This window comes from Heptranchias perlo, chromosome 6 (genome assembly GCF_035084215.1).
Source record: "Heptranchias perlo isolate sHepPer1 chromosome 6, sHepPer1.hap1, whole genome shotgun sequence".
NCBI lineage: Eukaryota > Metazoa > Chordata > Chondrichthyes > Hexanchiformes > Hexanchidae > Heptranchias > Heptranchias perlo.
The window spans coordinates 58,855,917-58,883,793 of NC_090330.1; the positions used below are offsets into that span (position 1 = coordinate 58,855,917).

Genomic DNA, 27,877 nt, shown 5'->3' on the forward strand with positions numbered 1-27,877 from the left:
CAGATGATAGCATCTCCACCACCTAGACAACCTGTCCTGCTGTCATATTCTCCATCGCAAACACAGCTTATGGCCAACCCTTCAGCTATGCCAGATATATAATTTAATTTGGGCTTTGCAACATACAGCTGTTGACACTGGAATACGCTCTCACTTACGTTATCAAATATGAGCGAGTGGTTACCCTTTTACTCAGCACGTACTTCACTATTGAAACAGGCAACATGACTTTGGATATAGATTTTAGTCGCAAAATTCAACTTTATTTAATCCTAGTGGGTACCCAGGTGTGTCTGCCAATCCAGGGGATATGACAGATTAGATACCAAAGTGATGGAAGGTGTCGTCGACAGTGCTATCAAGCGGCACTTACTCACCAATAACCTGCTCACCGATGCTCAGTTTGGGTTCCGCCAGGACCACTCGGCTCCAGACTTCATTACAGCCTTGGTCCAAACATGGACAATAGAGCTGAATTCCGGAGGTGAGGTGAGAGTGACTGCCCTTGACATCAAGGCAGCGTTTGACAGAGTGTGGCACCAAGGAGCCTTGGTAAAATTGAAGTCAATGGGAATCATGGGGCAAACTCTCCAGTGGCTGGAGTCATACCTAGCACAAAGGAAGATGGTAGCGGTTGTTGGAGGCCAATCATCTCAGCCCCAGAACATGAGCAGGAGTTCCTCAGGGCAGTGTCCTAGGCCCAACCATCTTCAGCTGTTTCATCAATGACCTTACCTCCATCATAAGGTCAGAAATGGGGATGTTCAGTTCCATTCGCAACCCCTCAAATAATGAAGCAGTCCGAGCCCGCATGCAGCAAGACCTGGACAACATCCAGGCTTGGGCTCATGAGTGGCAAGTAACATTCGCGCCAGACAAGTGCCAGGCAATGACCATCTCCAACAAGAGAGAGTCTAACCACCTCCCCTTGACATTCAATGGCATCACCATCGCCGAATCCCCCACCACCAACATCCTGGGGGTCACCATTGACCAGAAACTTAACTGGACCAGCCATATAAATACTGGTGGCTACAAGAGCAGGTCAGAGGCTGGATATTCTGCAGCGAGTGACTCACCTCCTGACTCCCCAAAGCCTTTCCACCATCTACAAGGCACAAGTCAGGAGTGTGATGGAATACTCTCCACTTGCCTGGATGAGTGCAGCTCCAACAACACTCAAGAAGCTCGACACCATCCAGGACAAGGCAGCCCGATTGATTGGCACCCTATCCACCAACCTAAACATTCACTCCCTTCACCACCGGCGCACAGTGGCTGCAGTGTGTACCATCCACAGGATGCACTGCAGCAACTCGCCAAGGCTTCTTCGACAGCACCTCCCAAACCTGCGACCTCTACCACCTAGAAGGACAAGAGCAGCAGGCACATGGGAACAACACCACCTGCATGTTCCCCTCCAAGTCACACACCATCCCGATTTGGAAATATATCACTGTTCCTTCATCGTCACTGGGTCAAAATCCTGGAACTGTTAGCACTGTGGGAGAACCTTCACCACATGGACTGCAGCGGTTCAAGAAGGCGGCTCACCACCACCTTCTCAAGGGTAATTAGAGATGGGCAATAAATGCTGGCCTCGCCAGCGACGCCCACATCTCGTGAACGAATAATAATAATAAAAATAATATTGCTGTATTTGCTTTGTATTAGGCTGTCAGGGGGAACGTTTCCTGCAGTCTGAGAAGTTAATTTTATATTGATAGTCATCTTCCAGGAATTCATCTGTCTTGGCTTAGTGGTTGCACTCTCACCTCTGAATCTGAAGGTTGTGGGTTCAAGCCCCACTCCATAGACTTAAGCACATAATCTAGGCTGACACTTCAGTGCAGTACTGAGGGAGTGCTGCACTGTTAGAGCTGCCATCTTTTGGATGAGATGATAAACCGTGGCCCCGTCTGCCCTTTCAGATGGACATAAAAGATTCCATGCCACTTTTCGAAGAAGAGCAGGGGAGTTCTCCTGGTATCCTGGCCAACAGTTATCCCTCAATCAGTACCACCATAAACAGATTATCCAGTCATTACCTCATTGGTGTTTGTGGGAGCTTGCTGTGCGCAAATTGGCTGCCACGTTTCCAACATTACAATAGTGACACTTCAAAAGTACTTAATTGGCTGTAAAGCACTTTGAGACATCCTGAGGCCATGAAAGACGCTATAGAAATGCAAGTCTTTCTTTCCTTTGAGTGGCCAGCAGATACTGCTATACATTCCACTAATCTACAACTATATCTAGGGGTGGAAATAAGAGTCCAGATCTCTGGGTAAAACTTTAATGAGAAGTGGTCATCTGAAATTTGAGGCTGGCCTGAAAACCATTAGTCACTAGGATTTTATTTGAAGGGGAGTTCTGAAAGCACCTATCACAATCTCTGTGACAGGACTATTGAGAAATTTAATGCAGGTAGAATCGCTAGGTAAAACAGAATAAACTTAGTTTACCTAGGTCAGCTTATTATGCAACATCTTGGCATAAATGGTATTTTAACACATTTGAACAAAAAGAATTTCCTATTTCTATGCAGATCGCTTGGAGACTGCCAACAGGCAGCTGGCCAGCAGGGAGTACGATGGTACTGAAGATAACATGACAACAGAGGGCAATTATACAACACAGTGTGAGTACTGCAGATCACAATTCCTAGAGCAAGCTTTGAGATATATAAAGGATGTTACTATGCATTTTACAATAAAAAATGAAATTTACAAATGGTGAAAATTTGCTTTCACTGTGCAGAAATTATGGACAAGGTGTGATATTTTCCCTTTTTTTTGAAAGGTGAATTGGAAATGCAAATTATAATTCTAAATATTTTCCTCTCCATTTATAACAACATATCAGGGTCAAATGGAGAAAGATCATCAACCCGAGCTGTTTGTTTTACTCCCTGAACAAAAAGTAAAAACTTAAAATTAAAATTCAATCAGCACAATTCCAAAAGTATTTTTTTCTGCCCTCTGTCAGATTCAAATTCCTTCTATTTTTCTTGTTCTCACCGCACTTTTCTTCTCATTTCAGGCCTTTTATATCTGAATGTCTTTTTTTACTTTCTGGTTGGAATGGAGCCACGTTCCTTTGAATTTATTTTAATAATCTGTCTAATTTCTCTCTAGTCCCTGCAGGCTGCCAAGTCATTTAACTCACATCAATCCGGGCGGCACAAACAATCCTAATGCAACGCCAGTTTTTGCAGTCTGCATGAGGTAGTGTATCGAGTTTACGAGACGCCTGCAGAGTAATGTGGTTAGCTGACTAGACAGTTATCTGGTGCACATGATTTGAATGGAAGCACAACGTCTTTCAGCCTAGATATTTAGGACCAAAGAATTAAACAACAAACCAAGACACCAGAGATAGTCTGTGGAATTTTGGAGCCTCCAGGGAAAACATGCATCGACACATCCAGTCCCAGGACTGTACATCACCCAGCCCAACAGCATGTATTTTCAGTTCTCAACTAAAATATTAGACAGTGTCTCGCTTGAGAGCAGGATATTCTATTTAGGGGACTGCTTGGAATTGGCATCATGAAAAGAAACCTGTATACACCAATCCCAATGTGGTATTGACAGATGTCCATAGACTAGGGCTTCATTCCTTTTCAAGTAGAAGAGTCAGTCTATCTCCAACCAGCTCCTGTAGGAGGATAAAAGTAATAAAGCTACATATATATATATATATATATATATATATATATATAATCTCTTATTTGATCCTGACCAGGAAACTTGTTTTATTGTATTCTGTTCCTCTGTAAGGAGGGTTTTTATATCAGCTCATTTGAGGCTTTTCAGAGAATGCGTGTCCCTTACTTCCTTTTTAGGGCTGTACCCTTCTGGGTCTCATATGAATGTGACCAGCTGCAGTGTTTTCTTTTATAAAATATGATGGAAATTTTGTAATGAAATTACATCAAAGAGATAGTAATTTGATCTTTTAAAAATGTTCAACAGTGACTGATAGCCATTTTAAACCCTGGTTCGTAAGAAATGCTAATCATATTGTATTAATTGTATTCCTCAAAACTTCTAATTCTTTATTCTCTCTACCAACAAAGGAAGAATGTAGGAAAAAAAGAAAGAAGAAAAAATGCAATTGTATAGCACCTTTCACGACAGCATAGAATCATAGAAAGGTTACAGCATGGAAGGAGGCCATTCGGCCCATCGAGTCCGTGCCGGCTCTATGCAAGACCGATCCAGCTAGTCCCACTCCCCTGTCCTATCCCCGTAGTCCTGCAAATTTTTTACTTTCAAGTACTTATCCAGTTCCCTTTTGAAGGCCATGATTGAATCTGCCTTCCTCATTCCTTCAGGCAGTGCATTCCAGATCCTAACCACTCGCTGTGTAAAAAAGTTTTTCCTCATGTCACCTTTGGTTCTTCTTCCAGTCATCGTAAATCTATGTCCTCTGCTCCTTGACCCTTCGGCCAATGGGAAGAGTTTCTCTCTATCTACTCTGTCTAGACCCTTCATGGTTTTGAATACCTCTATCAAATCTCCTCGTAACCGTCTCTGTTCCAAGGAGAATAACCCCAGCTTCTCCAGTCTAACCATGTAACTAAAGTCCCTCATCCCTGGAATCATTCTAGTAAATCTCTTCTGCACCCTCTCTAAGGCCTTCACATCTTTCCTGAAGTGCAGTGCCCAGAACTGGACACAATACACCAGTTTTGGCCGAACCAGTGTTTTATAAAGGTTCATCATGACTTCCATACTATAGTACTCTATGCCTCTTATTTATAAAGCCCAGGGTGTGGTATGCTTTTTTTAACCGCTTTCTCAACCATCCCTGCCACCTTCAATGATTTGTGCACATATACCCCCAGATCTCTCTGTTCCTGTACCTCTTTTAGAGTTGTGCCCTCTAGTTTATATTACCTCTCCTCATTCTTCCTACTAAAATGTATCACTTCGCATTTTTATAGAATAGAATCATAGAAGTTTACAACATGGAAACAGGCCCTTCGGCCCAACATGTCCATGTCGCCCAGTTTATACCACTAAGCCAGTCCCAATTGCCTGCTCTTGGCCCATATCCCTCTATACCCATCTTATCCATGTAACTGTCCAAATGCTTTTTAAAAGACAAAATTGTACCCGCCTCTACTACTGCCTCTGGCAGCTCGTTCCAGACACTCACCACCCTTTGAGTGAAAATTGCCCCTTTTGTATCTCTCCCCTCTCACCTTAAATCTATGCCCCCTTGTTATAGACTCCCCTACCTTTGGGAAAAGATTTTGACTATCTACCTTATCTATGCCCCTCATTATTTTATAGACTTCTATAAGATCAACTCTAAACCTCCTACTCTCCAGGGAAAAAAGTCTCAGCCTATCCAACCTCTCCCTATAAGTCAAACCATCAAGTCCTGGTAGCATCCTAGCAAATCTTTTCTGCACTCTTTCTAGTTTAATAATATCCTTTCTATAATAGGGTGACCAGAACTGTACACAGTATTCCAAGTGTGGCCTTACTAATGTCTTGTACAACTTCAACAGGACATCCCAACTCCTGTATTCAATGTTCTGACCAATGAAACCAAGCATGCTGAATGCCGCCTTCACCACCCTATCCACCTGTGACTCCACTTTCAAGGAGCTATGAACCTGTACTCCTAGATCTCTTTGTTCTATAACTCTTCCCAACGCCCTACCATTAACGGAGTAGGTCCTGGCCCGATTTGATCTACCAAAATGCATCACCTCACATTTATCTAAATTAAACTCCATCTGCCATTCATCGGCCCACTGGCCCAATTTATCAAGATCCCGTTGCAATCCTAGATAACCTTCTTCACTGTCCACAATGCCACCAATCTTGGTGTCATCTGCAAACTTACTAACCATGCCTCCTAAATTCTCATCCAAATCATTAATATAAATAACAAATAACATCGGACCCAGAACCGATCCCTGAGGCACACCGCTGGTCACAGGCCTCTACAACCACCCTCTGTCTTCTGTCGTCAATCCAATTTTGTATCCAATTGGCTACCTCACCTTGGATCCCGTGAGATTTAACCTTATGTAACAACCTACCATGCGGTACCTTGTCAAAGGCTTTGCTAAAGTCCATGTAGACCACGTCTACTGCACAGCCCTCATCTATCTTCTTGGTTACCCCTTCAAAAAACTCAATCAAATTCGTGAGACATGATTTTCCTCTCACAAAACCATGCTGACTGTTCCTAATCAGTCCCTGCCTCTCCAAATGCCTGTAGATCCTGTCTCTCAGAATACCCTCTAACAACTTACCCACTACAGATGTCAGGCTCACCGGTCTGTAGTTCCCAGGCTTTTCCCTGCCGCCCTTCTTAAACAAAGGCACAACATTTGCTACCCTCCAATCTTCAGGCACCTCACCTGTAGCTGTCGATGATTCAAATATCTCTGCTAGGGGACCCGTAATTTCCTGCCATAACGTCCTGGGATACATTTCATCATATCCTGGAGATTTATCTACCTTGATGCGCGTTAAGACTTCCAGAACCTCCCTCTCTCTAATATGTAAACTCCTCAAGACATCAATATTTATTTCCCCAAGTTCCCTAACATCCATGCCTTTCTCAACCGTAAATACCGATGTGAAATATTCATTTAGGATCTCACCCATCTCTTGTGGTTCCGCACATAGATGACCTTGTTGATCCTTAAGAGGCCCTACTCTCTCCCTAGTTACTCTTTTGCCCTTTATGTATTTGTAGAAGCTCTTTGGATTCTCCTTTGCCTTATCTGCCAAAGCAATCTCATGTCCCCTTTTTGCCCTCCTGATTTCTCTCTTAACTCTACTCCGGCAATCTCTATACTCTTCAAGGGATCCACTTGATCCCAGCTGTCTATGCATGTCATATGCCTCCTTCTTCTTTTTGACTAGGGCCACAATCTCCCGAGTCATCCAAGGTTCCCTACTTCTACCAGCCTTGCCCTTCACTTTATAAGGAATGTGCTTACCCTGAACCCTGGTTAACACACTTTTGAAAGCCTCCCACTTACCAGACGTCCCTTTGCCTGCCAACAGACTCTCCCAATCAACTTCTGAAAGTTCCTGTCTAATACCATCAAAATTGGCCTTTCCCCAATTTAGAATTTTAACTTTTGGGCCAGATCTATCATTCTCCATTGCTATCTTAAAACTAATGGAATTATGATCACTGGTCCCAAAGTGATCCCTCACTAAAACTTCTGTCACCTGCCCTTCCTTATTTCCCAAGAGGAGGTCAAGTTTTGCCCCCTCTCTAGTCGGGCCATCCACACACTGAATGAGAAATTCCTCCTGAATACACTCAACAAATTTCTCTCCATCCAAGCCCCTAATGCTATGGCTGTCCCAGTCAATGTTGGGAAAGTTAAAGTCCCCTACTATTACCACCCTATTTTTCTTGCAGTGTCTGTAATCTCCTTACATATTTGCTCCTCAATTTCCCGTTGACTATTTGGGGGTCTGTAGTACAATCCTATCAAAGTGATCTCTCCCTTCTTATTTTTCAGTTCTACCCATATAGACTCAGTGGGCGAACCCTCGGATATATCCCCTCTCACTACTGCCGTGATGTTCTCCCTAATCAAGAACGCAACTCCCCCTCCTCTCTTACCTCCTGCTCTATCTTTCCTATAGCATCTGTACCCTGGAACATTGAGCTGCCAGTCCTGCCCCTCCCTTAGCCATGTTTCAGTAATAGCTATAACATCCCAGTCCCATGTACCCATCCATGCCCTGAGTTCATCTGCCTTGCCCATCAGACTTCTTGCATTGAAATAAATGCAGTTTAATCTAGACTTCCCTTGGTCTTTGCCCTGCTTTCTCAGATGGTCATGTTTTGTACACTCTCCCTTTACTGCCTTTTGTTTCTGTCACCACTTTACTTCCCACTGACTTCCTGCATCGGTTCCCATCCCCCTGCCACATTAGTTTAAACCCTCCCCAACAGCACTAGCAAACACTCCCCCTAGGACATTGGTTCCAGTCCTGCCCAGATGCAGACCGTCCAATTTTCTGCATTAAATTTCATCTGCCACGTGTCCGCCCATGCCACCAGCCTGTCTATATCTTCTTGAAGTCTATCACTATCCTCCTCATTGTTTACTACCCTTCCAAGTTTTGTGTCATCTGAAAATTTTGAAATTGTCCAAATTCAATTCATTAATATATATCAAGAAAAACAGTGGTCCCAGCACCAACCCCTGGGGAACATCACTGTACACCTCCCTACAGTCCGAAAAGCAACCGTTCACCACTACTCTCATATGTAGAAAAGTTGTAGAAAGGATTTTAAGCCAATAATGTTTGGGGGGGGGCGGCGAGGGCTTCGACAAAAATAAAAATAGCCCAAAGATTAAAAAAAGGATGAGAACGAAGTCCAGGTCATAAATATTATTAAAGGAATATAAATACTTCAAGTTCAGAAAAAAATATAGGAAATAACAACAAACTAACTGATCAAAATATAACAGAAGTGATTAAAAAACAAGGAATGTGATAAGTTAAAACATGTGTTAAAAACAACATCAGGGCATGCGGGCAGGACAGGGAGATAAATATTCCAGGTTATAAGGTCTTTAGAAAGGGCAGGGAAATTGGAAAAGGAGGAGAAGTAGCAATATTGACAAGGGTCATTATTACAGCATTATAAAGAGTGACCACCGCACAGTCCTCGTGGAGATGAAATCCCGTCTTCGCACTGAGGACACCATCCAACGTGTTGTGTGGCACTACCACCATGCTAAATGGGATAGATTCAGAACAGATCTAGCAGCTCAAAACTGGGCATCCATGAGGTGCTGTGGGCCATCAGCAGCAGCAGAATTGTATTCCAGCACAATCTGTAACCTCATGGCCCGGCATATTCCTCACTCTACCATTACCAACAAGCCAGGGGATCAACCCTGGTTCAATGAGGAGTGTAGAAGAGCATGCCAGGAGCAGCACCAGGCGTACCTAAAAAAAATGAGGTGCCAACCTGGTGAAGCTACAACTCAGGACTACATGCATGCTAAACAGCGGAAGCAACATGCTATAGACAGAGCTAAGCGATTCCACAACCAACGGATCAGATCAAAGCTCTGCAGTCCTGCCACATCCAGTCGTGAATGGTGGTGGACAATTAAACAACTAACGGGAGGAGGAGGCTCTGCAAACATCCCCATTCTCAATGATGGCGGAGTCCAGCACGTGAGTGCAAAAGACAAGGCTGAAGCGTTTGCAACCATCTTCAGCCAGAAGTGCCGAGTGGATAATCCATCTCAGCCTCCTCCCGATATCCCCACCATCACGGAAGCCAGTCTTCAGCCAATTCGATTCACTCCACGTGATATCAAGAAACGGCTGAGTGCACTGGATACAGCAAAGGCTATGGGCCCCGACAACATCCCAGCTGTAGTGCTGAAGACTTGTGCTCCAGAACTAGCTGCGCCTCTAGCCAAGCTGTTCCAGTACAGCTACAACACTGGCATCCACCCAACAATGTGGAAAATTGCCCAGGTATGTCCTGTCCACAAAAAGCAGGACAAATCCAATCCGACCAATTACCGCCCCATCAGTCTACTCTCAATCATCAGCAAAGTGATGGAAGGTGTCGTCGACAGTGCTATCAAGCAGCACTTACTCACCAATAACCTGCTCACCGATGCTCAGTTTGGGTTCCGCCAGGACCACTCGGCTCCAGACCTCATTACAGCCTTGGTCCAAACATGGACAAAAGAGCTGAATTCCAGAGGTGAGGTGAGAGTGACTGCCCTTGACATCAAGGCAGCATTTGACCGAGTGTGGCACCAAGGAGCCCTAGTAAAATTGAAGTCAATGGGAATCAGGGGGAAAACTCTCCAGTGGCTGGAGTCATACCTAGCACAAAGGAAGATGGTAGTGGTTGTTGGAGGCCAATCATCTCAGCCCCAGGGCATTGCTGCAGGAGTTCCTCAGGGCAGTGTCCTAGGCCCAACCATCTTCAGCTGCTTCATCAATGACCTTCCCTCCATCATAAGGTCAGAAATGGGGATGTTCGCTGATGACTGCACAGTGTTCAGTTCCATTCGCAACCCCTCAGATAATGAAGCAGTCCGAGCCCGCATGCAGCAAGACCTGGACAACATCCAGGCTTGGGCTCACAAGTGGCAAGTAACATTCGCGCCAGATAAGTGCCAGGCAATGACCATCTCCAACAAGAGAGAGTCTAACCACCTCCCCTTGACATTCAATGGCATTACCATCGCCGAATCCCCCACCATCAACATCCTGGGGGTCACCATTGACCAGAAACTTAACTGGACCAGCCATATAAATACTTTGGCTACAAGAGCAAGTCAGAGGCTGGGTATTCTGCGGCGAGTGACTCACCTCCTGACTCCCCAAAGCCTTTCCACCATCTACAAGGCACAAGTCAGGAGTGTGATGGAATACTCTCCACTTGCCTGGATGAGTGCAGCTCCAACAACACTCAAGAAGCTCGACACCATCCAAGATAAAGCAGCCTGCTTGATTGGCACCCCATCCACCACCCTAAACATTCACTCCCTTCACCACCAGCGCACTGTGGCTGCAGTGTGCACCGTCCACAGGATGCACTGCAGCAACTCGCCAAGGCTTCTTCGACAGCACCTCCCAAACCCGCGACCTCTACCACCTAGAAGGACAAGGGCAGCAGGCGCATGGGAACAACACCACCTGCACGTTCCCCTCCAAGTCACACACTATCCCGACTTGGAAATATATCGCCGTTCCTTCATTGTCGCTGGGTCAAAATCCTGGAACTCCCTTCCTAACAGCACTGTGGGAGAACCGTCACCACACGGACTGCAGCGGTTCAAGAAGGCGGCTCACCACCACCTTCTCAAGGGCAAATAGGGATGGGCAATAAATGCCGGCCTTGCCAGCGACGCCCACATCCCGTGAACGAATAAAAAAAAATAATAATATCAGTAAGGGTGAGCAGGCAGTAGAAATGCTATGGGTAAAAATGAGGAATAAAAAAGGATGCAAGACTTTGGTGGGAGTTGTTTATAGACCTCCAGATTACAGTGACAAGGTAGCAGGATACATACATGTGGGGATCAGAGAAGCTTGTTGCAAGAACAGAGTAGTTATAATGGGAGACTTTAATTTTCACATAGACTGAGGGAAGCAGAACAGCTCGAGTCCCAAAGGCAACAAATTTCTTGAGTGTATTCGGGACAGTTTTCTGGAACAATGTGCTCTTGAACCAATAAAAAAAACAGGCCATCTTAGATTTAGTAATGAGTAATGAACCTGAATTAGTCAATAATCTAACGATAAGGGAACACCTAGCTAATAGTGACCATAATATGATAGAATTTGATATTAGGCTTGAGAGGGAGTCGGGCGAGTCACGAACCAAGGTTTTAAATTTAGGTGCGTCCGACTTTGGAGGGATGAGACAGGAAATGACCACAATTGACTGGGCAGAACTATTAACGGATAAAACTATGGATGAACAGTGGAAGGTGTTTAAAAAAGTATTTGACAGAATACAAGACTTGTACATACCTCTAAAGAGCAAGAGCTCTACTTGTGTAATTAAACAACCTTGGGCAACAAGGGAAGTGAGAGATAGTATAAAACTAAAAAAAAGGGCTTATACGAAGGCAAAGTACAGAAGCGATCCCACGGACTGATATAAAGAACAGCAAAGGGACACAAAGAAAGTGGTAAGAGCTGCAAAAAGGGAATATGAGAAAAAGCTTGCAAGGGATAGCGAGGACAACACTAAAGGTTTTTACAAATATATTAAGAGAAAGAAGGCGGCTAAGCGTAATGTGGGCCCCTTCATGACAGATACAGGTGATATTGTAAATGGAAATCAGGAAATGGCAGATTTCAAATAGCTGCTTTGCATCGGTCTTCGCAGTACAGGATGAGGATAAAATATCTGAGATACAAGGAAAAATAAAAATAAATCAAGGGGAGGAACTAACTAGACTCAATATAAGAAAAAAAATGGTGATGGAGAAACTAATGAGATTAAAGATAGACAAATCTTCAAGACCCGAAGATTTTCTACCCCAGGTAATAAAAGAAATAGGTGAGGAAATTGATGATACATTAGTCATGATCTTCCAAAACTCTCTTGATTCAGGAATTGTCCCCCAAGGTTGGAAAATTGTCAATGTCACTCCACTATTTAAGATGGGTAAGAGAGATAAAGCAGGAAATTATAGGCCTATTAGTGTAACATCAGTTGTGGGGAAGTTACTAGAATCTGTTATTAGGGACAGAGTGACTGAGCACTTGGACAAATATGAGCTGATCAGAGAGAGCCAGCATGGATTTGTAATGGGTAAGTCATGTCTAACGGACCTAGTTGAATTTTTTGAGGAGGTAACTAACATGGTAGGTAAGGGAGTGTCTATGGGTGTTATTTATGTGGACTTCCAGAAGGCATTCAACAAGATTCCACGTAAGAGACTGTTAACAAAAATGAGAGCTCATGGAATTGGAGGCAACCTATTGGCTTGGACAGGGATTTGGTTAGGAGGTAGGAGATAGAGCATAGGGATAATGGGTATGTACTCAAATTGGCAGAATGTGACTAATGGTGTCCCCCAGCGATCTGTACTGGGGCCGCAGCTTCTCGCTATATTTATAAATGACTTGGATGAAGGAATAAAGAGCCGTATATCTAAGTTTGCTGATGACACTAAGTTAGGTGGCACAGTAAATAGTGTAGATGGGAGCAGAAAGTTGCAAAGGGACATTGATAGATTAAGTAAGTGGGCAAAACTGTGGCAGATGGAGATCCTTGTGGGAAAGTGGACCTAAGAAAGATAGATCAGAGTATTTTCTAACTGGTGAGAAGCTAGGAACTATGGATGAGCAAAGAGATTTAGGGGCCCAAGTACAGAAATCCCAAAAAAGCTAGTGGGCAGTTACAAAAAATAATTTTAAAACCTAATGGAATGTTGGCCTTTATCTCAAAAGGACTGGAATACAAAGGGGTGGAAGTTATGTTACAGCTGTACAGAGTTCTGGTGAGACCTCCATCTGGAGTACTGCATTCAGTCCTGGGCAGTGCAGCTCAAGAAATATATATTGGCCTTGGAGGGGGTGCAGTGCAGATTCACCAGAATGATACCGGGGCTAAAAGGGTTAAGTTATGAGGACAGGTTGCATAGACTAGGCTTGTATTCCCTTGAATATAAAAGATTAAGGGGTGATCTAATCGAGATGTTTAAAATGATTAATGGATTTGATAGGGTAGATAGAGATAAACTATTTCCTTTGTTGGGAGAGTCCAGAACAAGGGGGCATAACCTTAAAATTAGAGCTAGACCGTTCAGGGGTGAAGTCAGAAAGCACTCCTTCACACAAAGGGTAGAGAAAATCTGGAACTCTCTTCATCCAAAAAGCTGTTGTGGCTGGGTCAATTAAAAATGTCAAAAGTAAAATTGATAAGATTTTTGTTAAGAAAGGGTATTAGGGTTACAGAACCAAGGGCAGGTAGATGGAGTTCAGATACAGATCAGCCATGATCTAATTGAATAACGGAACATGCTTGAGGGGCTGAATGGCCTACTTCTGTTTCTATGTTCCTATATATCCCAAACAGCCTAAATATGGGTAGATGTATTGTATGTCCTCCATTATTTCTGGAGGAATATTGCAGAAGTGGTGACAACTGGGGAGCCAGCAGGGCTATGTCCTCGCTGATTTCCCAATCCAGCCCACTGTGGCACTTCCTAAAAACGGGCAGTAAAGGGGAGGAAACTCTAGCCCCATAAGTCTTTTTTGTGCTGTGCCTTCAGCTGTACACAGCAACATTTATTTTTAAAGGGGCATTCACATCTGAACCCAAATTCAAGTCTTTGCAAATTGAAGGCCCAGTTTGGGTCGTTCCAGTTTACAGATTCAGTTGTATAATCATCCATATCAGAAATTAACCATGCATTAAAATCATATTATAACATTAATGGGGAGGAATAAGAATTTTTTTGATAAGCGATTAAATAACATATGCTTCATCCATAGAGGAGTAAACTCCTGATATAAATATTCTTGTTTAGTTTCAGTAATACCACTGAAGTAGGGAACTAGTTTCTGTCTAAAATGTTAACTTTTTACACAGCAAAACTATTAGGAAACAAAAAAAATCTACAAGGGTTGCTTTACACTGACAGTTTACTGCTCACAAATTTTGCTAATTTTTGAATGGTTTCTAAAATCTGCAACATTTTTTTTGTTTTTCAACGTGGATTGCTTCTCTATTAGATTTTTTCCAATATCAAGTGATCAGAAACATGATACACGGTGTCAGGAGGAGAAACTTTGCATAAAAATACTCTACATTGAAAGGAAGCTGCGGTGTTGACTGCAAGCAATTAAAAATAAACTACATATTATGACACTACGTTATCGTCTGTAGCCTGGACTCAGTTTACACCTTGAACCAAACATAGACCATGATGTAATGTCACATATGTAATCAAGACAGTATAAAAAAAGAAATCAGATGTAACCATGTCAAATTATTATTTTTCTTTAAATCTAACCTCTTGTTTTTTTTCTAAGAAACTGCCAGAGTTGGAATTTACTAATCAAACATTTAGAACTCTTGAATCCTAACAGTAAACCTATCGTTAGGCCTGAATATGTGGAGTAAAATGAGAATCTTGCAATGTGTGATAGCAGCTTCATTTCCATAACTAAATGGGCAGAAATAGTGTGTCCAATTCTATATTAGCACATTCCCTTGAATTAAGTTTGGATGGAGCACATGTTGGGCATGCCAACAGCAGCTGCATTGGCGGTTAAAGATCTACAGTTTCTCACTGGATTACCCATGCCAGGAGTTTTACATACTTTAAATAAACACAACACATAGTGAGCTTCAACCATCACACTCTAACCTGGACCACGAGAAATGCCATTCATTGCTGTTTGAAGATGCTCTGGTTTGGCAGCTTGCCAGCTCTGTTTTCCTACCCAGTCTGTTGGCCTCTCCCTGAACCTGTTTCCTTTATGGAAACAAGGATGCATCAGAAGACTGAATGGAAATGTTAGCAAATTCAGATCTGGGTTTGGGGGATTTCCTTTCATCAATTAAAGAATTTTTACAGGAATGTATGAAGTGCCTCAAGCTGCTTGTAATGAATGAGAAAAGTGGGGCAATAGCAAGTAATCAGAGGGCATGAAGTTGCAATGTAGTTTTGTGAATATTTGCATGGAATATCGAACAAATCATTCAGGTTTGGAGGAGGAGAAGTTCAACTGAATGGTTCAGTGTAACTAAATTAATGTAATCTCCAATCCAGTGATACCTTTGTATATAAATTATCAAGTTACACGTTGGTTCATTAATTTATTGTATCATTGATGATGTCCTCTGTTACTGCAGTTCATATTAGTTCTACTGAAGAATCTTGTGTTTTTGACTTAATGGGCTCGACTTAATGCAGCAAGACCTGGACAACATCCAGGCTTGGGCTGATAAGTGGTAAGTAACATTCGCGCCAGATAAGTGCCAGGCAATGACCATCTCCAACAAGAGAGAGTCTAACCACCTCCCCTTGACATTCAATGGCATTACCATCGCCGAATCCCCCACCATCAACATCCTGGGGGTCACCATTGACCAGAAACTTAACTGGACCAGCCATATAAATACTGTGGCTACAAGAGCAGGTCAGAGGCTGGGTATTCTGCGGCGAGTGACTCACCTCCTGACTCCCCAAAGCCTTTCCACCATCTACAAGGCACAAGTCAGGAGTGTGATGGAATACTCTCCACTTGCCTGGATGAGTGCAGCTCCAACAACACTCAAGAAGCTCGACACCATCCAAGATAAAGCAGCCCGCTTGATTGGCACCCCATCCACCACCCTAAACATTCACTCCCTTCACCACCGGTGCACTGTGGCTGCAGTGTGCACCATCCGCAGGATGCACTGCAGCAACTCGCCAAGGCTTCTTCGACAGCACCTCCCAAACCCGCGACCTCTACCACCTAGAAGGACAAGGGCAGCAGGCGCATGGGAACAACACCACCTGCACGTTCCCCTCCAAGTCACACACCATCCTGACTTGGAAATATATTGCCGTTCCTTCATTGTCGCTGGGTCAAAATCCTGGAACTCCCTTCCTAACAGCACTGTGGGAGAACCGTCACCACACGGACTGCAGCGGTTCAAGAAGGCGGCTCACCACCACCTTCTCAAGGGCAGTTAGGGATGGGCAATAAATGCCGGCCTTGCCAGCGACGCCCACATCCCGTGAACGAATAAAAAAAAAATTTAAAGTGAGTGGGGAGGGGGTCAATGGGTGTGCAGCAAACCCGAATAATAAAAACTTAACCGTTCCTCACGCGATCACGACTTGATTGGTGCCCCTTAACCTTATTTCCGGGTTTGCCGTCCGAAAGCTCTGCAGTGGGCAGACTGCGCACGCGCATGACAGGCTGTCAGCTGGAGCGTCTGGATTTAAAGGGCCAATAGATTTTGCTGGAGCAAAGAGCAAGAAGGCCCAACGGAGCAGCACAGGGGCACGGCTGCTCCAAGATTCAGCGATGCCTCACTTCAGCTGCTACTGGATGGGGTTAGGAGGAGGAGGGAACTATTTTGCCCGGCCAACAGGAGGAAGCGCCCTGCCTCTGCCACCAAGAAGGCCTGGCTCGAGGTGGCAGAGGAGGTCACCTGCAGGAGCAACATATCCCGCACCTGGGCCCAGTGCAGGAAGCGTGGAAGCGTTTCAATGACCTAACTAGGTCAGCAAAAGTGAGTACTCTTACTGATTCTCCTACATTCCGTGTTGCTCATCACCCCCCGCCCCCCTCCCCCCCCCCCCCCAACTCGTTCTGCACTGCCAAGACTACTCCATCACATTTCTCCTCATACCCACTTAAGGCTCATCCTCAACTTACCTGCACTTCCTGAGCACCCCCCTCACCTCCCCTTTTGTGACCTCACCACTACCACTCACCCCAATCCTGATCCAGTGTGATCTCTCTGTCTCATACGTACCCTCTGATGCACCTCTTTGACAGTCAGCCTCACCCAAAGCAAAGCATTCATCGATTGGCCATTTCACCATCACTCACTCACATGAATGTACTTTCTCCCCTTCTAGGAGAAGAGAGCGCAAAATGCACGCAAGAGGGCAAGGACTGGAGGGGGGGCCACAAAAGTAGTGGTCCCCACAGACGAGGAGGAGGAGGCCCTGCAGATCAGCCGCACCCTCAAGTGCCTGTCTGCTGGGGACGCCCAGACTGGCACCCCACAAACATCTGGTGAAACAACTTCAACATTCATCACACACAATATGAATTGATGTTAACAATGATCAGCAGTATGCTCATCACAACATGACACATCTGTGATTAGGCTTAATATTGCCTTCTGTTCTCTTACAGGCCCTTCAACGACCACAGTGATGGCAGAGGGTGATTCCTCAAAGGAGCTCCCGGCCTCTGAGGGTGCACCGTCACATCTTAGTGAGCCATCCACCAGCGCAGATGCTCACATCTCAGTAGGGCCTAGTAGTCAGTTAGTTGGGTTGGCAGCTAGTGAGTCACCACCACACACAAGTGAGCACAAGCAGACACTGTCTGAGAGAACTGAGTGCCCTGCTGCAATACCTCACCTTTTATCCCCATCTGTCAAACAGGCAATTAAATGTCTAAATGGCTGCCGGCTGAAACATGACTCGTTCCCCATGGTGTGTTTCACACAGCACGGGAAACACGCTGAGGCAGCGTTGAAATCGCTTGTCTTCACTCTAAATTAGATTCATGTACATTTCAAGTACTTGAATTGCTTGTTTAAATATTGTCCCACCGGCTTTAATTGCCGGCGGGACTTCCGGGTTCGGGAATGGCGCATGCACCCAGATGACTCTGGGTCGTGCACATTCTTAGGCGTGTTGGAGCCGGGATTTCTGCCCACTCCTGGAAATCGCGATTTTCATCGCTGCCAACGCTCCCGCAGATCTGGTTTAAAATCAAGCCCAATTTTCAAACTGTCCATCTTTGAATTGACTCAGCTTTTAAGCACTTTTTTCTGCATCGCACCTGTAATTCTAGCAGAATGAGAGCCAACAGCAGAAGTTGAAGCCTTGGTGCAGCCTCCCCAGTACCTCACCTAAGTGGCCATTCCTTGTGTGTGAGTTTAGACGGTGAATGTTGGTCATTTAGGTGACTGGGACAATCATAGTTGAACACATTTCTCTGCTTACCTGATCACAACATATTCAAACTTACCAGCAGAGAGGTCACCAGATAGAGATCAGAAGAATGTCTGACTGAACTTCTCCCTCCCTAGCCCAGTGACAATGAAGCCAATTTTTGCACTCCATCTCCACCCCATCTCAAGATCAGCTTATGCAATTCCGAGTGAGCTATCAGGGAACAAACGTATAATTTTAGTGCAGTTTCATTTTCTGATTGGTGGCAAATTGGATGTAATGGGGGAGCAAAGATTTGGCTATTGCATTGATGCACTACATTGTAGCAAAAGAACAGGAAAAATAACCTGTTTATGCAAATATTCACAACCGTTACAAAGAAATCCCCGTTACTAAAATATTTTTCAGTCATTTAGGCCCAGGTATTCCTCAGTTGTACCACCTTATTTTGGATAGAACCAGCTGGGAAATTAGTATCCATTCTGCTGTCTCCCAGGTAATCAGCACCCTTTCTGGGATTTTCCAATGGAAGTGATGGCAGACATTGAATATACCCTCTAATGTAGGTGATAATAACAACATATGTCACATTTTCCGTCATCACTGCCATAGCAATGCTGAGCACAAGTAACGCTAGCATGTTACTGATATCGAATTACTAGGGACCGTCAGAAGATTCTTGAAAATTTAAACCCACTTCTGTAGGAGAAGAACTGACGATGGGGAAATCGATTCACAACGTACCTCATGAAGTTGATTTTTTTTTTAATTAAAAAAAGGCCACACGGGGAACTTTCATCACTCAGCTACTGCAGATGTAAGAGGACTCCAGTAACCATTTTGCATCTCGTTTCTGAGGATGGCTCCACGACATAGGCCGGATGCTTGTTGGGCCTGAAACATGCAAATTAGACTAACCTCTGGAAATTCTCTAGGGTTAGCACTAGGTCACCCAGTTGGGCGAACCTCCTCGTGCCCCCGCGCCCCCCCCCCCCCCCCCCATCATTTCCAGTGGCAAGGTTGCCCCTGAGGAAAATCCAGGTCACATTCTTGTTTTTACTTAGATGTAATTTCTATGAAGTTTTTCCAGCTGATGAGCTATTTTTTTCCTTTTAATTTTTTGTTCTTATTTAACTCATGCTTGGATGTAGTTTAATGGTATTATTGAATCTCTAAATTCATTTTTATTAATAAATATTGTACTACTGATCAGGTGGAATGGACTTCTTAAAAAAAAAATTGGCTGATCTTTTCTCTCTGGGATTAAAATTCTATTGAACATTATTTTAGGGCATTGGTTATTAAGTTTATATAAAATTACTTTCTGTGCTATTTGAGCAGTCATTAATCCATTTAATGTGCACTGTAAATATCAATTATATTTGTGACTAATGATAGACAGTCTCCCAGTCACTCACAGGCGTGATTGACGGGGGAATTAGCCAATCATCTCTATTCTGGCTGGGAATAGTGGTGTCACTATATGCAGTCGCCAATGAGTCGCACTGTGTCAGTTAATGAGTAGGAAATGGGACAGGACTTACAGCAAAATTTATTTACTCGGCAAACAGCAAAGCAAACAGTCTATTTATAGAGTCTATTTTAAAAGACTCTCTAGGACCAAAACTTAACAATTTCTCCCGAGTACAGCAGGTTTTTTCTCCAGCAAAATGGAGTGGAGGATAGTTACATATTACAAATTGATTATTTCTCCAGCAAAACACAGTGAATGGAGGATAATTTCATAATACAAATTATGTGTGTAAAATCAATCCCAATCATTTACAGGCATGATTGATGGGGGAATTAGCCAATCACCTCCATTCTGGCCGGGAATAGTGGTGTCACTATACGCAGCCCTCAGTGGTGTCAATAGACCACTCTAGGAAATCTTTGTCAGTAAATTGTGGTTTATACTGTCTATACCCTTGCCCCATTTCTCCTAGAAATTATGCACTCCACAGCTACACTGTCCCACAGTGCACTATTTTAACTGGTTAAGTGTATGTTAATTAGCATTCCTGCAAGTACTTTCAGATGTGTGTTAGTTTTAGTACATCTTAATGTAGGGAGACGTGGGATGCAGTTAGAGGCAGTTTCATCTAAGGTTCTGAATTTAACACTAGTCAGATGTGGATTTTCTGAAAAATAACTGAATAAGGGTTATTTATGACTCCATAGGTGTTTCCTCCCCTAACATACTTCAGTCCCAGTACAGACAACAATACACAGACTCGCCCACATAACTGAGAGAAGGGAGAAAAGACTTTTCCTTCATCAAGGCCAGTCATTAGGCTGTCTCACAAACTTGCTTCTATAGGTAAGTTTAGCAACAGGCAGATTCTTCTACCTAAAAGTTTCTAGGAGAGCATTTTATAAACTCTGTGCCACCTCTGCTAGGGGTCACTTCAATTGCAAGAGAGGGATCAGCATATCCCTTCCTAACTGTTAATCTGATTCCGTTGAATAGTTCCACTAGCCTGAACCCTGAAGCTGGCTGCACCTGGAAGCCATATTTTGCATAGGCTGATGGAGTCGCATCAGTTTCCCAAATACCACCAATCATTCTACGAGTACCCTCCTATAATTGGGAAGGTGACACTAATAAAGAAAACTGGCAACCTGTTGAAAACTAACATTATTTCCCAGATTTAAATTACTGTTTTCTAGTCAAGACTGAGTATACAGTTGACGTTCTGCTGTGCCCACTAGTTACAGACATTACATGCGGAATCCATTTATTAGGAGTACCTCCCTTCCTGGGGATGGGGGGAAGATAGAGGAGGAGGAAAAGAGAAATATGCTGCTGTGCACAGCATTCAACATCGTTTCATAGTAACCCAACACACCAGACATTATTTTAGCCTTAACAGCTCTACAGAATCATAAAATTTTATTCATTCAGGCCATCCCACCTAGGCCGGCTGTCTGAAACAGATACCCATTTAGTCCCATTCCTCTACCCTTCCCCCATATCCTCTAAAAATGTTTATTTTAAAAAATATTTATCTACTTCCTGCTTCCATCTTTGCTTCTGGTCGGTCAATTAGTGTCTGAAAATCATTCCGTTTAAAACAAATTCTCTTAATCTCTTCCTTCACTCTTTTGGTGATGAGCTTAAATTCCTCCCTCTAGTTACCAAATCATTGATCAGTAAAAAAAAGTTTTTCCTAGCTACGTTATACAAAGGTATATGATATAGCCTATATCAGATCTCCTCTTAACCTTTGTAGTTCTAGCAAAAAGTGTTCCAGTTTCTGTGGTCTGTCTTTGTAATTGGTATCAAATTAGTAAATCTCTTTTGTACCCTCTACATGACCGTGACATTCTTCCTAAAGTAGGGTACCAGAAGCTGGACACAATAGTCTAACTGTGGCCCAACTAATGAATTGTATAGGTTTAGCATTATCTCTTTACCTTTGTACTCCATGCTTCTCTTATCTGCTGCTGAAACCCTCATCCATGCCTTTTTTATCTCTAGTCTTGACTATTCCAATGCTCTCTTGGCCGGCCTCCCATCTTCCACCCTCCATAAACTTGAGCTCATCCAAAACCCTACTACCCATATCCTAACTCGCACCAAGCTCCATTCACCCATCACCCCTGTGCTCGCTGACCTACATTGGCTCCCGGTCCAGCATCGCCTTGATTTTAAAATTCTCATCCTTGTTTGCAAATCCCTCCATGGCCTCGCCCCTCCCTATTTCTGTAACCTCCTCTAGTCCTACAACCTCCCGATTTTAATCGCTCCACCATTAGCGACCATGCCTTCAACTGCCTGGGCCCTAAGCTCTGGAATTCCCTCCCTAAAACTCTCCGCCTCTCCTCCTTTTAAGACGTTCCTTAAAATCTACCTCTTCGACCAAGCTGTGCTAATATCTCCTTATGTGGCTCAGTGTCAAATTTTGTTTGATAATGCTCCTGTGAAGTGCCATGGGACGTTTTACTATGTTAAAGGTGCTATATAAATGGAAGTTGATGTTGTTTAAAACTGAGGATCCCGTATGCTTTTTTGACAACCTTAACAACCAGTATTTCCACTTTTTAAAAAAATTTGTGTATCTGAACTCCTGAGTCTCTTTGCTCTTCTACTCCTTTTGATGTTTTAGTGTATATTTCCTTTCATTCTTCCTCTCAAAATGTATCACCTCACATTTACTTTAATATTAATACAATGTAGTCTGAACTGTGAACAAGAACATTCTAAACACAGTGAGATAAACTAAATACACATTAATAAGGTAATAACTCTGCCGTACACTAACACAAGCTTCCAGAAAGTTCAAAGGGTAAAGTTATGCCATCTTATAGGTCCACCAGAAAACACTCATTAAACACACTAGGGTAGATTTTCAGTTGTAAAGTGGCCGTTGTGATGGGAAAATGGGATAAAGATCTGTAATGACAGGTCTCTGCCAATTTTCACATCATGAATATTTCCATTGAATTGAAGTCCCCATAATCGCATTTAGATGGAATTCAGTTTTCTGTTGTTACAGTCCATATAGTGTTGATTCATGTTCTCGTCCAGTGAAAATGGTTGCCAGGCAGAAATATATGCAGAAGTGGATCCAGGAGATTTGCTTGAGATTGCTATGAGCATTTTCAGGCTACTTTTCAACTTTTTTTTTCTTGTTCTGCTGTTCTGATTTAGATGATCAAGAGGTATTGTAACAATTGTTATAACACAGCCATTTTTTGACATCAACAGCAATGGTGGTACAATGAGTTCCCCCATGCGAATTCCCCAGTATCTGTGCTTTTTGCAGGAAGAAGAGGACCAATGTAGGCATGCCAGAGCTGTTCTACACCCACCTTCCAGTACCTTCACACCCATATCTACAGACAGAGGTGTACATACCTCACATTGTCAGGATTAATGCATGGGGAATTCCCAATTCCCAAGTGAAGCTGTGGCAGCAGACCTAATGGCACAAATGCAATGCGAAGTCCTAATAACCTTAATAATGGATGATTCTTTAGCAGCACTCCACGGTATTTCATGCTTTAAATGGTACTGAATGAAGGAAGATATTTCAGGGTGGTCAACAGCCAGCAGAGCCTGATTGGCTAACCTATCATGATCCACATGTTTCTACAGACCCTTCCATACCTGCCTGGCAGTAGTTGTGGGGAACTGGCTTCACAGATTCCAGATCAGTGGAGAGCTGTGCCATTTGCTGTAAGTACACCTGCAGCCAATGTGCAACATAGAACTGGCACAACCAGAGACGATATTGATCAGCTGCAGCTGAGATCTGCTCCACCTCCTTGGAGACATGCTGCAATGCTGACCTATGGGGATATTGCCCTGGGGTGACAAACATGGCCACCATCCTTGTAATCAGCTCACGGAGCACCACCTCCATTTCAGAAGCCATCAAACAGAGGGTCAGGTGCTGGGCTGCTTTGTCACTTACCTGCAAATTATGAAAGGTTTTGATAGAGTGAATAGGTTAAGACTATTTCCTCTGATTGGGGAGTCAGTCATGAAAAGTCATCAATTTAAACTGGTTGCTAAGAGAATGAGAAAAGAGGTTAGGAGAAATTTCTTTACACAGAGGATTGTTGGAGCATGGACTGCATTGGCACAGGGAGTGGTTGAGGCAGAGATCGATGCATATTTTAAGAATTGCATTAAATATTTAAAACCGAGGACAATACAGGAATATGAGGAGAGAGCAAGATGTGGGATTAATTTTAGATTGCTCTTAAAAAAAGTGCCAGTACGATCACGATGGGTTTAATGGCCCCCTTCCGTGCTGTAAACTTCTATGGTTCTACATACAATTAATTACTTTACAGTGCAGTTATCTAGGCAACCGTTTTGCACACAGCAAGGTCCCAGGTCTCAGGCAGGAGGTTTCTTGTTAATTTAAAGTAGGCTCATGACTGATCTTTCTGATTTGATTCGGCGTTTCCACTGTTTGTGATTAATGCCATTTATAGTGTCATTTCTGATTGGTTCAGTCAGAAAAGTAACTAATCACACCTTATGAAAAAATGTTGCACCAAATAAATATTCTGTGCAATAGAGCCACCTTGACAGTTCTAGGTTCCCCATGTCTGGGCCACTACTAAAGTTAAATAACAACGACAACTTGCATTTATATAGCACCTTTAATGTAGTAAAATGTTCCGAGGTGCTTCATGGGAGCGTTATCAAACAAAATTTGACACCGAGCCACATAAGGAGATATTAGGACAGGTAACCAAAAGCTTGGTCAAAGAGGCAGTTTGTAAGGAGGAGAGGCAGAGAGGATTAGGGAAGGAATTCCAGAGTTTAGGGCTGAGGCAGTTGAAGGTATGGCCGCCAATGGTGGAGCGATTAAAATCGGGAATGCGCAAGAGACCAGAATAGGAGGAGTGCAGACATCTCGGAGGGTTGTAGGGCTGGAGGAGGTTACAGAGATAAAGAGGGGCGAGGCAATGGAGGGATTTGAAAACAAGAATTAGAATTTTAAAATCAAGGCATTGCTGGACCAGGAGCCAACGTAGGTCGGCGAGCACAGGGGTGATGGGTGTACGGGACTTGGTGCGAGTTAGAACACGGGCAGTAGAGTTTTGGTTGAGCTCATGTTTACGAAGGGTGCAACATTATTCAACACCTATCATTACCATTTATAATGAATACCATTGTTACAGACTGCCACCCACTGTCTCTCCGCATTGGTCTTCTGCTATCCCCTTACATCATTGGCCTCAACATGTACTTCTTGCTCTTGATTCCTTCCGGTTTCCAGCTCCACTCTACACACACCCTACCCCTACAGCCGTGCCCACACACCCCACGAACTGCAATCAATAGCTTGGGAGATCCACCAGTTATGATGTCATCTTAATAAAAATCTGCAATACAATTGGAGATATCGTGGGACATTTAAAGAGGCTTAGTCCTGATTTGTAAAGAATTTACTTTATCTAATGTATATACCACTTCCTCAGGGTACATCACTGGCTTTTCCTAATATAATTACAGACTAGTATTTCCTACATTAAGGCCAACTAGGGTTGCCAGCTCTCTAAATTTCATAAAGATAGGATTTATGAAAACACTACCATTGCTTCTGTTATGCAAGCACAGTAAAAAATGTTGCTTCAGTATGTATAGGATTCCAGTAAGTTAGATCTCAAAATGCTATGAAATTGGATTCTTGAGGCAAGTTGGGGTCATAAACAGGCATTGAGAGCAGAATCAAATACATTAGTATTTTTCAATTTTTTTTGTCTGCATGTTGCAATAGATGTTAATCATTACTGTTTTAGACAATGGGAGAATTCACTATACTAGCAAAGTTAGCATCACATTTGTGTCAGTAGCCATGCAGCTGATGTTTTTGCTGTTTTTACCAACAAAAGCTAATTTATGTCATGTTTGTGTGAAAACCGGGATGAATTCTGATGGATTATGTGTGTGTATAGTAATTAAGTACCAATGGAGCACCACCTATACTGTAATCATCAGCTGCACGACTACTGACACAAATGTGATGCCAATTTGCTATTATAGTGAATTATTCCATTGTCCAAAACTGTAATATTTAGGTATATTGGGAAGAAAACACAAAAACAGCTTGAGAACTGCTTGATGACCACAGTTCCATTCTGTTTTGGAGAATGGAGGATAGGAAGGTTAGTCTGAAGGACAAGACTGTAGGTCAAGTTTTTCAGTTATGCCGTTATTCTTAGTTGCCTGCCTTGTACAGTACAGACAGAGTCATTATTATTGATTTAATAAGTTTCAGCTCATGTTTGAGCCCTTGTATCATATTTTTGTTAACTGATTTCAAAAATCATTGCCTAGGCTCAGATTAGTCTGATGGCTCTCCATTGCTACAGACACATTAAATAGACAATGCTGTGTTAGGCCATCTTGGAAGATATCCTCATTTGGGCGTAAATGCCTTCGATCAAGGCTAACTGACCTGAAGTTCCCTGTTTTCTCTCCCTCCTTTCTTGAATAGCGGGGTTACATTTGCTACCTTCCAATTCACTGGGACCGTTCTAGAATCTAGGCAATTTTGGAAGATCACAATCAATACATCCACAAACTCTGCAGCCACCTCTTTTAGAACCCTAGGATGTAGGCCATCAGGTCCAGAGGATTTGTCAGCTTTTAGTCCCATTAATTTCTCCAGTACTTTTTCTTTACTAATATTAATTACTTTAAGTTCCTCACTCTCATTAGACCGTTGTTTCCCCACTATTTCTGGTATGTTTTTTGTGTCTTCTACTGTGAAGATAGATTTAAAATATTTGGTTAACGCATCTGCCATTTCCTTATTCCTCATAATGATTTCTCCTCTCTCAGCCTCTAAGGGACCCACGTTTACTTTCGCTACTCTCTTCCTTTTTGCATACTTGTCGAAGCTCTTACAATCTGTTTTTATATTTCTTGCCAGTTTACTCTCATTCTATTTTCTCCCTCTTTATCAATTTTTTGGTCATCCTTTGCTGGTTTCCAAAACTCTCCCAAGCCTCAGGCTTACTACTCTTTTTCGCAACATTATAAGTCTGCCTGTCATTGAACAAGCCATAGGAATGCTAAAGATATGTTTCAGGTGCCTGGATAGATCCGGGGGAGCCCTTCAGTACTCACCCACGAGGGTGTGCAGAATAATCGTCATGTGTTGCACAACATCGCTCAGCAGAGAGAGTTTCAGGTGGAGGTGCTCGAATGCGCTCATGAAGCATCCTCACCTGTCGGCAACATTGAAGAAGAGGATGAGGAGGAGGAGGATGAAGACGGGGAACCCATCGCCAGAGTAGCAGCAGACATGGCTGCCCATGATGCCAGGGATTCACTCATATCTAACAGGTTCTCATCATGAGGTCTGCAAATTGAAGATTGTGAACTACTCAGGCCACCTGGAACAACCATCAGACACCCCTCCCCCCTTGCCACTCCGTTTGCACAGAACAGTCCTTCAACCACACATATACCCATTGCACACATGCCCAATGGATGGCATCATGTCTTGACGTTCATGATGAAGCCCATGAAAGGACAATTTCACAAAAGGGACTCAAGAATAGGCAAGATGTGGCAGTGGTGGTGAGAATTATAACATTTCATGTGGAGTTAACAAAATGAAAAACATGACTTTCCGTCTGACACCCTTGTGCATACCCTTGGTGCTTACAAAACCTTAGCCTTCCACTTCCTAGCGCTTCTACGTGGTGCATCCCCTGTGGCTTCAGCAGAGGTAGTGGCAACTTGCTCAGATTCATGCCCTGACTGCTGAGATGCTCTCAGCCTACGACCTCTGGGTTTTGGAGTCCGTGAGGGCCCCACCAAAGACTCCTCCACCTGCACCTGTGCAGGGGCAGACTTGGCCATCGGGAGAGGAGGCAGCATATCGGGTACTGGTTGAGGTGGGGAGGGGCAACGGGTGAGAGATGGGAACGCTTTGATTGGAGTCATCACTTCCATGTCCCCTTTGCCATCATCCCTCTCCTGGGCCAGTGCAACATCACACTGACCACTCTGCTGGACAACAGGCTGGTGAGGAGATGTGGCGCTTTCTTAGGCCACGGATGAAATTTCTGTCTGCCTGTTTAAGGCGGCAGACATGTTGCCATCCAGAGTCTGTACAGCCATTGTCATGGCCTGCGTGAACTCATTTGAGAGCCGTGCTTGAAGCCCAATGGAGGATGCCGCTCTCTCCATCCTGCACTTACTTGCGCCACCAATCCACTAGCGATGGAGTTGGACTCTTCCATCCTATCCGC

The 27,877-nt window shown here is 43.6% G+C and overlaps 1 protein-coding gene across 3 annotated transcripts in view; it reads left to right on the forward strand.

Moving 5' to 3' along the window:
• Window positions 1-27,877, forward strand: part of amotl1 (angiomotin like 1) — a 131,465-nt gene that overhangs the window by 59,578 nt on the left and 44,010 nt on the right. For all 3 annotated transcript variants that reach the window (XM_067986361.1, XM_067986362.1, XM_067986364.1), the window contains exon 6: window positions 2,549-2,641. In XM_067986361.1, the coding sequence (XP_067842462.1) occupies window positions 2,549-2,641 (93 nt within the window). The remainder of the gene's footprint in view (window positions 1-2,548; window positions 2,642-27,877) is intronic.